Here is a 13,395-nt window from a genome sequence, read left to right as displayed (position 1 = left end):
TCTGTATATCTTTGGTCAGGTACTTGCGTATCGTACCGGCATACCTCTGACAGTCACCCGAGACCCTTAGCTTTTTAGTGACTTTCTTATTTTAATTTTCTCATTCCTGCTCCTTTTCGATATTTTTTTACTTCAAATATCTTCATTATTTTTCATTTTTTTTTATTTCATCAGCTGTCTACTGTTAAGGCAAGGTGACCCAAAAAAAGGGAAGTCACCACTCAATCACAGTCTTTCCAGAAGTATGCTGACATCACACTTCAGATTACCCTCTGACTGGAACATTCCTGCCCCTCCTGAGTGCAGGCAGTGCCTCTTTTATTGACACATAATAAATTCATAGGCTGAGAGCTATCACCAGACTTTTATTTGTTCTATCAGGAGCCATTTATTGACATCAGTGTGGGTGGTGGGGAGGTTCCTGGAGAAGACCCAGATAAGCTGATGGTCTGGTGTGTGACAGCTCTTGGGAGGGTAAGTGCTTCAACTTTTTATCTTCCTTATTATGACTCCAAGCTGGGTCCTTGATGCTGGTGAAGTACTCTTGATTCAAGGAATTGGAGCTATCCTTGCCTTGGATCAAACCCAATTACCTCTCATTCCCCAGATGGTGTAAAACCCATGTGATGGTGATGATTTCCTGTCTGTCAAGATTTGTATGTTTTTATTTATTTATTTATTTATTTATTAACAATTTGAGCACACATACAGAGGTACAAAAAAATACAGATAAGAGCAGCATGCGGCTCTTTGCATACACTAATTCTTATACTGTATCTGATAAGTTAATGATAATAACATTTTTGTGTTTAACAAATAATTATTAACACATGATAAGCATGAAATTACTTTTTTTTTTTCCATACTACTCATATTAAAGAAATAATTATTTATTAGATTATGGTTCGTGAGGGTGTAGACGGCACATGCCCTGAAGGGTGTGGCTGGGCACACGTTCCTACGCCGCCAGACCAGGATGTAACATCTGTGTGGGTTGGGCGCTCAGGACGAGTGTGGGCTGTCACTTGGGATGGTACGGCCATTGTCAGAACTGGAGTTAGCAGAGACTGTCCTACAGGTGATAAATTATGAGCATTTTGTTGATAATGTTAATAGGGAAAGTGTAAGAGCACAGGTTGTGAATTTTGAGTACAGGTGGGCTCTACATATACAGTAGGTTAGGTTCCAGGGTACATACTTCTGTAAAGTGAAACCTACCCCTTTTTTTTTTTTTTTTTTTTTACCCAGATACACTTAAAAGCCTGATTAAATGTTTGCATTATCATACATTAACCCTTTTAGGGTCCAGACCCCCAATCTGAAAATTCCCCACAAGGTCCAAGAATTTAAAAAAAAATCTTATTTTTTTTCTTTTGAAATGGTAGAGAATCTTTTTCTGAAGGTAATAAATAAAAAAAATCCGAAAATTTATAAAAAAATTGACATTATGCTCTCACGAATCTTGCCGTGTCGGCAATATTTACACATCGGCGATTTTGCCTACTTTGAGTCCTATTTTCTGCTAATTACATTGTTCCATTAGACCAAATTCTTAGCTATTTTGCTAGTACAGTGGACCCCCGCATAACGATCACCTCCGAATGCGACCAATTATGTAAGTGTATTTATGTAAGTGCGTTTGTACGTGTATGTTTGGGGGTCTGAAATGGACTAATCTACTTCACAATACGTATTCCTTATGGGAACAAATTCGGTCAGTACCGGCACCTGAACATACTTCTAGAGTGAAAAAATACCATTAACCGGGGGTCCACTGTATATGTTCCATTTTATCTATTGAGCACAAGAAATTGCCCAGTCAACTATTTCAACTACCCATTGAAGTGATCGGAAATTGGTAATTTGGCCAATTTCACACAGTTTAAAATATTCCAATTTCAAAATAGGTCCAGAATAAACAATGCAGGTATTCCTGGCACTAAAATAACATTTCATCTGTGTATTAGGTTTCCAGGCTTTACACATGAATTCCATTTCATACCCAATTCATACCAAAAACATAGAAGATTTACAGTTATGTAATATTGTAATTATTGTATAAATAATATAAGAGCATTTGTGAATGTATTAGACCCACCAGTTGATGTGTATGAGACACGTAACGTGATTTGTTTACTCTTGAACATATGCAAAAATTTAACTTTTCTACTACTATGAGCCTAATTTCAAGCTACTTTCAGTCCTGAAACCAATCAAAATCATCTCTATTTCTGTAATATATCTTCCATTCTATCAAGAATATAACCATAAAAACCATGCAAAAATACACTGCAAAGTTGCTCATTTAAACTAAAAACACAATCCGTTGTTTTTCCTTGTGCAGTGTGTACTGCAGAATTTTTTTACGGTGCACACAAACCTCATAGACCCATTCTCTCGTATCTAGGCCCAAATTTACTGCTTTCAACTTACGAGTAAGCCAAGCTCATGGTGTAGTACTGTGAGATCGACCCTGGCTTCAAAGCCATAGTACAATGGGACTGACACCAAAAGGGTTAAGCATTAGGATTTGTCTGCCTCAAATGCACCGTTTGCTAGTGGCTTTCTTTTGTTCATGATAACATTTTGTTACCATATTAACTGCATTACGGCTAACGATGTTAATCCGTTCCTGAGAGCTCATCGTTAGACGAAATTATCGTTAGCCGAATTAATTTTCCCCATAAGAAATAATGGAAATCCAATTAATCCGTTCCAGACAGCCAAAAGTATTAAAAAAAAATAATTTTTTTTTTTATGAAATATACATTTCCCTACAAAGAAAACAATGAGACATGCACAATAACTATAAATAACTGTTAAAATGACACTTACCTTTATTGAAGAGTATTGATGAGTGATGAGACACTTTTTCTTGAACACTGGGATTTTCAGAGTGATACATGAGTAAAGGCTTCACTTTGCAATCCCCACTACCATTACAACAAAACAAGAAAGTTAGCCTGTCTTTCATAGGCTTGTGTCCTGGGAGTGCCTTTTCCTCCTGAGTAATGCAGGTCCTGTTTGGCATTTTCTTCCAGAACAGGCCTGTTTCATCACAATTTAACACTTGTTGGGGTTGGAATTTTTCAGCTTCACCATGCCTTATCACACTGTGTATGCCACTACGATTCTTAAATCTCTCAAACCAACCTTTGCTGGCCTTAAATTCACCAATATGAGCACTAGTTCCAGACATTTTTTCCTGTTTACATGGGTGTTAGTCGACTGGTGTAGGTCGCATCCTGGGGGACAAGATTAAGGACCCCAGTGGAAATAAGTTAGTCCTCGATGACTCACTGACTTTCTTGGGTTATCCTGGGTGGCTAACCCTCTGGGGTTAATTGTTTCTCATTAAGCCACACCAACAACAGTCTCTCCACATCTTTGAGTAGTACAGCTGACGGTGATGCAGCAACAGCTGATGGTGGTGCAGCAGCAGCTGACCATGGTACGATAGTATTTCTCGACCTTTTTACCACAGGGTTGGCACTAGAAGCTTTCTTTGGGCCCATGGTGGCTTATTTAGCAGTTACATGCACTATGAACAATGGAATAATACAAAATGTATCGAATGTATGCATGAAACCAGACATCCTGGCTTGTAAACAATGACAGCAGGGCAGCTGAGGTGCTCAGGCTGGACGGACAGGTTCAGGACGAATCACTTTGGATGAGCTTTTTATCGTTAGCCAGGCCAAAATTTTTACGCTCAAACGTTTCGTTGGGCAGATTTAAAGTTATGTGATGCGTTTGTTAGCAGAGGGTCCACTGTATTTCTATACTGTATTACCTTACATATTATTATTATTATTTTTTTTTCCCCAACAAGTTGACAGTCTCCCACCAAGGCAGGGTGACCGAAAGAGAAAGAAAATACCCAAAAAGAAAATACTTTCAGCATTCAACACTTTCACCTCACTCACACAAAATCACTGTTTTTGCAGAGGTGCCCAGAATATAACAGTTTAGAAGTACGTATATACGTATAAAAATACACAATACAGTGGACCCCCGCATAACGATCACCTCCGAATGCGACCAATTATGTAAGTGTATTTATGTAAGTGCGTTTGTACGTGTTTGTTTGGGGGTCTGAAATGGACTAATCTACTTCACAATATACCTTATGGGAACAAATTTGGTCAGTACTGGCACCTGAACATACTTCTGGAGTGAAAAAATATCGTTAACCGGGGGTCCACTGTATATGTCTCCAAACTGCCAATATTATTATTTTTATTAATCAAGAAACATTTGATGTGTTACACAGGAGTTGAATGGGTGGTGGTTGATCCTCCAGAGGGCAGCCGTCTGCAGCAAGTTGCAGTTGGTGTTAACTCGGTGTGGGGAATAACAAGAGATCACCGTGTGTGGTATAGAAGAGGCTTGCAGGCTTCTCAGGACACAGGAAGTGATAGTGGAAAGCATGATAATGAGACTGGGCATAAGAATCTGGATACTGGCACTACCTGGCTTTTAATGGTTGGCCTATTAAATATGATTGCTGTTGGTCCTAATGATCAGGTGAGTAATGATGTATGAAGTGTCTTGTGTATGTTGTCTTTAAGTTGACTACAATGTCCCTTCAAGGGAGAGGAAAGAGAGGAATTGCCTTTGTTGGTGAAGGGTTCTTGATAGTACCAGAAATAAGAGCTTATATTTTCTCACTTGGCTCAAACCTGTAAGTCAGACAATTGCATGAGTGGGTGTGAGTTGGACTTGCCTAGAATGGGTCAGTAGGCCTGCTACAGTGCTTCTCCTTTCATATGTTCTTAGTGTATACATATCCAGCTCAATGAAACTTGTTAAAATTCCACAGTCTAGTGGTTAGAGCACTGGCTTGCTAGTCTTAGGACAGGCAAGCCAGTTCTAAGACTAGCAAGGTGTATATTCTTTATTTGATGACATTTTATAGTTTACTGCAACATACCTGTACACTGCATAAGCAATATAGTGCTTGTTCAACTAATACTGTAAGGCTGTAATGTTTGAATTTTATGATGCATTATTTACTAGTTTGACGTATAATTGAAATTGGTAATATTATGCTTCACAGTGAGGTAGTGATATAATTTAATGAGTTACTTTGATTTTACTTTATTACAGGTGTGGGGTATAAGCATTGAGGATCACACAATTCTGGTGCGGACAGGTGTGACTGAAACTGAGCTCACTGGACGCACATGGCGACCCATCTGTCTCCCAGCAGGCACGTTTGAGACCCCACCTCCCAGTATGAACTCCAGCCCCAGCTCGAGTCCATGTTTGCTGCCTTTCCCAACTTCAAAAATCTCTAGTAGCATAGATAGCAAACAACCTACAGACACTTTTACCAAAGACGAGCAAAGTAGTCCCAGCTCGAGCACAGGCGTTAGTTTAAAGGCATTGGAAGACAATGATCTTGTTATTGCAGAGAAGGTATTTGATAAACTACAGTTATTACAAGTCCAAGATGCAGAAACAGAGCAAGAAAACGATGTGAAATTGTCTCGAAAAGAAAATGATGAAAGTCCTGGTAAAGAAAGTGTGAAAAATCATGATACGACCACACAGAATGAAGGTAACGACTCTGCGGCTCCAGATGACAGTCGGGAGTCTAGCATCAGAATCCGGTACCCAGAGGATTATCCCAGTTCACTTAGCTCATCGGTAATCTCTGAACATGGCGGAGACTTCATCAGCAGTCTCCAAGCCTCTGATGATTGCATTTTACCCAGTGATGCTTTGGTAGCAAGTCAAAATAGTTCTGAAGTAAAGACATCTCATGAAAAGGTTAGTGAAGATGCTGATAGTACAGACATACAGAGTCGAGAAAACAGTACTGCTGCAAGTAACAATCAGGTGAAACCCGAGAAACAGGAACATCTGTTAATCCATGCTGAACAGCAGAGTACAAGCTCCAGCATGGAGTGGAGCGAGTCTCGTCTGCGGCACACTAGCAGCAGCAGCAGTGCCGGCAGTGAAGCAGGCTTGAGTCGTGGATCACTTGTGGTCCCACGAGAGGAAGGTGCAAACTACAAACTACTTGCACTTGAAGCAGAGCACCTGTGGTTGTGGGTGACTGGTGGAGGATGCTGGATACGAGCTAATAATATGCCCAAGTGGTGAGTCTTGCATGATTGTCTTATACTGTAGTTTGTCTCGGCTAAGGAAGCCTATCAAGTTGAGTCCTATCACTGCTGTTGTTAATGTGTAGTGTAGAATATGTAATGCAATTCTTCCATCATATTTGTTTAGATGTTGATTCAGCTTTGTAGATAATTTCTTTTGTATTTATGCTTCTTCAACATCCTCTTGTTCTGTGTTGTGGATTTTCAAGAGGCTACTCTGTGTATATTTTGGTAGCTTGTGTCTAATGTTTTAAATTATTTGTATGGGTGCTCCTCGACTTACGATGGAGTTACATTCTGGTGAACCCATCATAAGGTGAAAATATTGCAAGTTCAGTACAGTGGACCCCCGCATAACGATCACCTCCGAATGCGACCAATTATGCAAGTGTATTTATGCAAGTGCGTTTGTACGTGTATGTTTGGGGGTCTGAAATGGACTAATCTACTTCACAATATTCCTTATGGGAACAAATTCGGTCAGTACTGGCACTTGAACATACTTCTGGAGTGAAAAAATATTGTTAACCGGGGGTCCACTGTATACGTAATATGATAAATAAGTAAATAACTAACTACTGTCACTGAATAAGTAAATAAACACATAATTACTGTAACTAAATACCAGTACTGAAAGGTAAATGACTTCTCGTGGTGCAGCAATGTTCTTAACAATGTTAGATGTTAAAATGCATCACTGTCGTACCATTGTAAAGTCAAAATGTTGTAACTCAAACCATCGTCAAGTGAGGAGCATCTATACAGCTTTACAGGGTAGTACTATTTGATAAGGTCAAGCACATAACTTGTGAAGCAGAGATTATCATACTGTACTTACTCATACTGTGTATATAACCTCAATAAAGTGTTCTTATCATGTTTTATGTTAATTAACCAAGTACATGTACTAGTCAGTGTCATCTTGCTGCCATTTCTTCACAAGCTAAATATTTTTTACTACTATAGTTAAAAGTGGATTATTGTTATTTTAATTTTTTCTGTTATTTTTGTTATTATTTTAACTTACCAGCTGTCTCCCCAAGACAGGATGATCTAAAAAGAAAAGGAAAATTTTTCTTTTTACATTTAGTAATTTATACAGAAGGGGTTACTAGCCCCTTGTTCCTGGCATTTGTCTCCTCTTGTGACATTCATGGCTTATGGAAGAAGAATTCTTTTTCACTTCCCCATGGATTATTATTATTATTATTATTCATGAGTGCTGAATTCTTGAAGGTTATAGAGCACCTGGGAAAAAGTAGGTAACCAGGTTTGATATAAGGGAAGGGATGGTAGCTCTAATAATATCGATCAAGAGCCCTCCCCAATACCTAGGTGGAACTTCAAATAACTGATGTTTATTTGCGTGTCTCAAGTACTTGGGGTTAAAAGTAGAAAATGACAATTGCAAGAAAGCTGTGAAATTGTGTAAAATAAATTAAAAGTATTAGAAAAGTCCCAGTAATACCCTAAAGCAGTTTTCCTGGCTACCATGTGACTATGGGGTATGTAGAATACTGCAGGAGTCTCGTCTGGGTGTAGCACTTTCCCATGTACCTTTATCAGGTCTTGAAAGTTGTCCTGGTGCAAAGCTTGGTCCTAGGCTAGGCTTGCCTAGTGCCTGTCTGGTCAAGCATACTCTTGCTGCTGGTGGCTCTGACCCACATATCCATCACAGCCTGGTTGATCCAGCACTTGGCAGAAGTACTTGTCAGGTTTCCTCTTGAAGGCTTTTACACTTGCTCCAGCAGTATTTCCCTTGTCTGCTGCTACAGTGTCAAATAGTCTAGGAAATAAATGTTGATACAGTGTTCTCTTATTACGCACATGCACATGTCTTAGCTGGTACAGTTCACTTCATCAACTGACTGCCCTTTCCTTCATCTAACTTTCTTCTCTAAATGCCACTTTTCTTTCCACTTTCTTTCCCCACCCACAGAATGGGTGGGGATTGAACCCATGGCAAGCGAGTCCTAAAACTCCAGTTTGGTGCTTACCATAATATATTTTTTTAACGTGCCATCCATCTCCACCCAAGGTCGGCTGACCCAAGAAAAGAGGAAAGACCTTTGCTGTCATTCATTCAATTGCTGTCTTTTCAGAAGCATACAGACAGCACAGTTTAGATGACCCTCTGAATTGCAACATTCCCACTCCTTCAGGAAGCAAACAAAATACTTCACTCCTCCAGGACTTGTGTATAACTAGCTGGTTTCCCTGAATACCTTAATAAATAGTCATTATACAGGTGGGCACCATTTTACAGTGCTTTGCTTTACGATGTTTCACTTATACCCGTTCTTCACTTACACCCATTCTTCATTTATTCAGACTCCCTACAATAAATATATTCACCACTTACTATAAGCTAAGGATAAAAATATTTTAAAGTAATGTGTGTACTGTATATTCATTTTTTTAGGCCTATCTGTATTGCTCACTTAATGGTGTAAACATGTTATCAGGTTTTTATTTGCATTTGAAAGTGAAAAAAAGGTCTTTTTTTTTTATTGGCCATGTCTCATTTGTTTTTTATTTCAGACACTTGTTTGGAGGGGTATGTTATGTATGCTTCTAAACTGTTGTATCTGGGTGCCTATGCAAAGTCAGTGATTGTGTGAGTTAGGTGAAAGTGTTGAAAGATGATGAAAGTATTTTCTTATTGGGGATTTTCTTTCTTTTTTGGTCACCCTGCCTTGGTGAGAGACGGCCGACTTGTTAAAAAAAAAAACTTGTAATTATACTTTGTTTCAATTGCTGTCTGTTTACAGGTTTGTGAGTGAATGTTGCCCAGCACTTTCTACAGAACCTTGGAGAGTTGGTGTGCTACAAAAGCTACGTGATCGACATGGGAAAGAAATGAAACCATTTACAGGGTGTGTATGATGCAGCAGCAAAAGATCAGCTGTTTTTGTTTTTTACTCAATGCTACAAGTACTAAGTATTGTCCCTGAGTTAAAAACTGAATCTTACAAAGTACATGTGCTTCTTATCCTTAACCCTCTTGTGCATATCCTTATCCTTCAAGGGGATGGGTATCTTTATACTAGTGAAGGGCTCTTAATACAAGGCATGTGGGCTACTTTCCCATTCCTTGGATAAAATTTAATTACCTCCCATTTTCCAGGTGCTATATAATTCCTCCAGTTTTAGGACTTTCCCCTGATGATGGTAATAATTCATATCTGCACACCTCTGGCAAGACAGTGATAGTGTGAATGATGGTGAAAGTGTTTCTTTTTTGGGTCACCCTGCCTTGGTGGGAGATGGCCAGTGTCAAAAAAAATTAATATGCATACATCTTGCGAATATAGTACATACATTGTTGTCCATCTTGCAAGTGCAATGTCCTTCCATGTCTGATCTTAACTCATTTCCTCACTGTTTACTGTTATACAATGCGTCATTATTGCTATGCTGCACAGGTACGAGGAAGCAGTTGAAGGTTCGTCCTGGGTAATATCTGGACAGTGTCGCTGGTGGGTGAAGGGACAGTGGGTACCAGCATCACTAGAGCTCATCATGATTGGCTCACGAAGGTCACAGGTGCAGGATGCAACGTTGATCGTGAGATACACTCTGGGATCAAAGCGAGTGGTACGTGATTAGGATATAGTTGAGGGACATCTCTTCAAGGGAGGTGCCTTGATGCTGGTGAATTGCTCTTGATCCAAGGTATTTGAGCCACTTCCTTTTTCCTGTAGAGGTAGAGTTCAGCATTTAGAATGTTGGTACAGTATAAAGTTTGTGCCACACATTTGTTACTGGTGTGATCCCACAACCAGAAGACCCAGTCAGGGTAAAGATATTTATTTCTGGTGCAACGATTGTGAAACAGCAGCTTGCTTCAGACTGTTTCATTATGTTATATATAATGATGGTGACTGAATGATGTTGAATGTGTTTTCTTCCCTGTGTCACCTTGCCTTGGTGGGAAATGGCCCCATAAATATAGTAGTCCCCCCATATCCGTGGGTGATACGGATGTGGGGAGAATATATGTCACTTTCCGTTTACATATATGCCTATTAAAAAGTTTAATTGATAAATTACACATGGTAGGACATCACAATCTTGATGGGTGAGAATCGTTGACAGTGGTTTGTTTTTTCAACACTGCAACGAATGGAGACAGCGAGAGCGCTAGAGGCTAACTGGATGCAAGTATAGTGGGGCAGTGTGGGTACAGAGAGAGAGAGAGAGAGAGAGAGAGAGAGAGATATATAGAGAGAGAGAGAGATATATATATAGAGAGAGAGATATATATATATATATATATATATATATATATATATATATATATATTCTTTCTTCTTTCAACACACCGGCCGTATCCCACCGAGGCGGGGTGGCCCAAAAGGAAAAACGAAAGTTTCTCCTTTTACATTTAGTAATATATACAGGAGAAGAGGTTACTAGCCCCTTGCTCCCGGCATTTTAGTTGCCTCTTACAACACGCATGGCTTACGGAGGAAGAATTCTGTTCCACTTCCCCATGGAGATAAGAGGAAATAAACAAGAATAAGAACTAGAAAGAAAATAGAAGAAAACCCAGAGGGGTGTGTATATATGTGCTTGTACATGTATGTGTAGTGTGACCTAAGTGTAAGTAGAAGTAGCAAGACGTATCTGAAATCTTGCATGTTCATGAGACAGAAAAAAGGACACCAGCAATCCTACCATCATGTAAAACAATTACAGGCTTTCGTTTTACACTCACTTGGCAGGACGGTAGTACCTCCCTGGGCGGTTGCTGTCTACCAACCTACTACCTATAATATATATATATATATATATATATATATATATATAGAGAGAGAGAGATATATATATATATATAGAGAGATATATATATATATATATATATATAGAGAGAGAGATATATATATATATATAGAGAGAGATATATATATATATTATATATGTATATATATATATTATATATATATATATATATAATATATATATATATATATATATATATTATATATGTATATATATATACATATATTCTCCATGGGGAAGTGGAACAGAATTCTTCCTCCGTAAGCCATGCGTGTTGTAAGAGGCGACTAAAATGCCGGGAGCAAGGGGCTAGTAACCCCTTCTCCTGTATATATTACTAAATTTGAAAGGAGAAACTTTGGTTTTTTCTTTTGGGCCACCCTGCCTCGGTGGGATACGGCCGGTGTGTTGAATGAAAGAAAAGATATATATATATATATATACACATATATATATATATATATATATATATATATATATATATATATATATATATATATATATATATATATATATGGTAGTAGGTTGGTAGACAGCAACCACCCAGGGAGGTACTACCGTCCTGCCAAGTGAGTGTAAAACGAAGCCTGTGATTGTTTTACATGATGGTAGGATTGCTGATGTCTTTTGTCTGTCTCATAAATATGCAAGATTACAGGCATGTCTTGCTACTTCTACTTACACTTAGGTCACACTACACATACATGTACACATTTATTTATACACACTCATCTGAGTTTTCTTTGATTTTATCTTAATAGTTCTTGGTCTTATTAATTTTCCTTTTATATCCATGGGGAAGTGGAATAAGAATCTTTCCTCCGTAAGCCATGCGTGTTGTAAAAGTCAACTAAAATGCCGGGAACAATGGGCTAGTAACCCCTTTTCCTGTAAAGATTACTAAAAAGAATAAGAAGAAGAAAATTGTCAAAGTGGGAAGTCTGAATGTGCGTGGATGTTGTGCAGATGATAAGAAAGAGATGATTGTGGATGTTATGAATGAGAAGAAGCTGGATGTCCTGGCTTTAAGTGAAACAAAGCTGAAGGGGGTGGGAGAGTTTCAGTGGAGAGGAATAAATGGGATTAGGTCAGGGGTTTCAAATAGAGTTAGAGCTAAAGAAGGAGTAGCAATAATGTTGAAGGATAAGCTATGGCAGGAAAAGAGGGACTATAAATGTATTAATTCAAGGATTATGTGGAGTAAAATAAAGATTGGATGTGAAAAGTGGGTTATAATAAGCGTGTATGCACCTGGAGAAGAGAGAAGTGTAGAGGAGAGAGAGAGATTTTGGGAAATGTTGAGTGAATGCGTGGGGAGTTTTGAATCAAGTGTGAGAGTAATGGTGGTTGGGGATTTTAATGCTAAAGTGGGTAAAAATGTTATGGAGGGAGTAGTAGGTAAATTTGGGGTGCCAGGGGTAAATGTAAATGGGGAGCCTTTAATTGAGCTATGTGTAGAAAGAAATTTGGTAATAAGTAATACATATTTTATGAAAAAGAGGATAAATAAATATACAAGGTATGATGTAGCACGTAATGAAAGTAGTTTATTAGATTATGTATTGGTGGATAAAAGGTTGATGGGTAGGCTCCAGGATGTACATGTTTATAGAGGGGCAACTGATATATCGGATCATTATTTAGTTGTAGCTACAGTTAGAGTAAGAGGTAGATGGGAAAAGAGGAAGGTGGCAACAACAAGTAAGAGGGAGGTGAAAGTGTATAAACTAAGGGAGGAGGAAGTTCGGGTGAGATATAAGCGACTATTGGCAGAAAGGTGGGCTAGTGCAAAGATGAGTAGTGGGGGGGTTGAAGAGGGTTGGAATAGTTTTAAAAATGCAGTATTAGAATGTGGGGCAGAAGTTTGTGGTTATAGGAGGGTGGGGGCAGGAGGAAAGAGGAGTGATTGGTGGAATGATGAAGTAAAGGGTGTGATAAAAGAGAAAAAGGTAGCTTATGAGAGGTTTTTACAAAGCAGAAGTGTTATAAGAAGAGCAGAGTATATGGAGAGTAAAAGAAAGGTAAAGAGAGTGGTGAGAGAGTGCAAAAGGAGAGCAGATGATAGAGTGGGAGAGGCACTGTCAAGAAATTTTAATGAAAATAAGAAAAAATTTTGGAGTGAGTTAAACAAGTTAAGAAAGCCTAGGGAAAATATGGATTTGTCAGTTAAAAACAGAGTAGGGGAGTTAGTAGATGGGGAGATGGAGGTATTGGGTAGATGGCGAGAATATTTTGAGGAACTTTTAAATGTTAAGGAAGAAACAGAGGCAGTAATTTCATGCACTGGTCAGGGAGGTATACCATCTTTTAGGAGTGAAGAAGAGCAGAATGTAAGTGTGGGGGAGGTACGTGAGGCATTACGTAAAATGAAAGGGGGTAAAGCAGCTGGAACTGATGGGATCATGACAGAAATGTTAAAAGCAGGGGGGGATATAGTGTTGGAGTGGTTGGTACTTTTGTTTAATAAATGTATGAAAGAGGGGAAGGTACCTAGGGA

The 13,395-nt window shown here is 38.7% G+C and overlaps 1 protein-coding gene across 1 annotated transcript in view; it reads left to right on the top strand.

Moving 5' to 3' along the window:
- The window catches only part of LOC138851067 (tectonin beta-propeller repeat-containing protein-like), a 50,470-nt gene that overhangs the window by 7,962 nt on the left and 29,113 nt on the right, over nucleotides 1–13,395 (top strand). The window contains 6 exon segments of the mRNA XM_070104024.1: nucleotides 382–474; nucleotides 898–1,078; nucleotides 4,274–4,527; nucleotides 5,110–6,107; nucleotides 8,885–8,989; nucleotides 9,539–9,710. Of these exon segments, the coding sequence (XP_069960125.1) occupies nucleotides 382–474; nucleotides 898–1,078; nucleotides 4,274–4,527; nucleotides 5,110–6,107; nucleotides 8,885–8,989; nucleotides 9,539–9,710 (1,803 nt within the window).

The sequence above is a fragment of the Cherax quadricarinatus genome, chromosome 88 (assembly GCF_038502225.1).
Source record: "Cherax quadricarinatus isolate ZL_2023a chromosome 88, ASM3850222v1, whole genome shotgun sequence".
In the NCBI taxonomy this organism is placed as follows: Eukaryota; Metazoa; Arthropoda; class Malacostraca; order Decapoda; family Parastacidae; genus Cherax; species Cherax quadricarinatus.
This window is presented reverse-complemented; position numbering and strand designations above follow the sequence as displayed.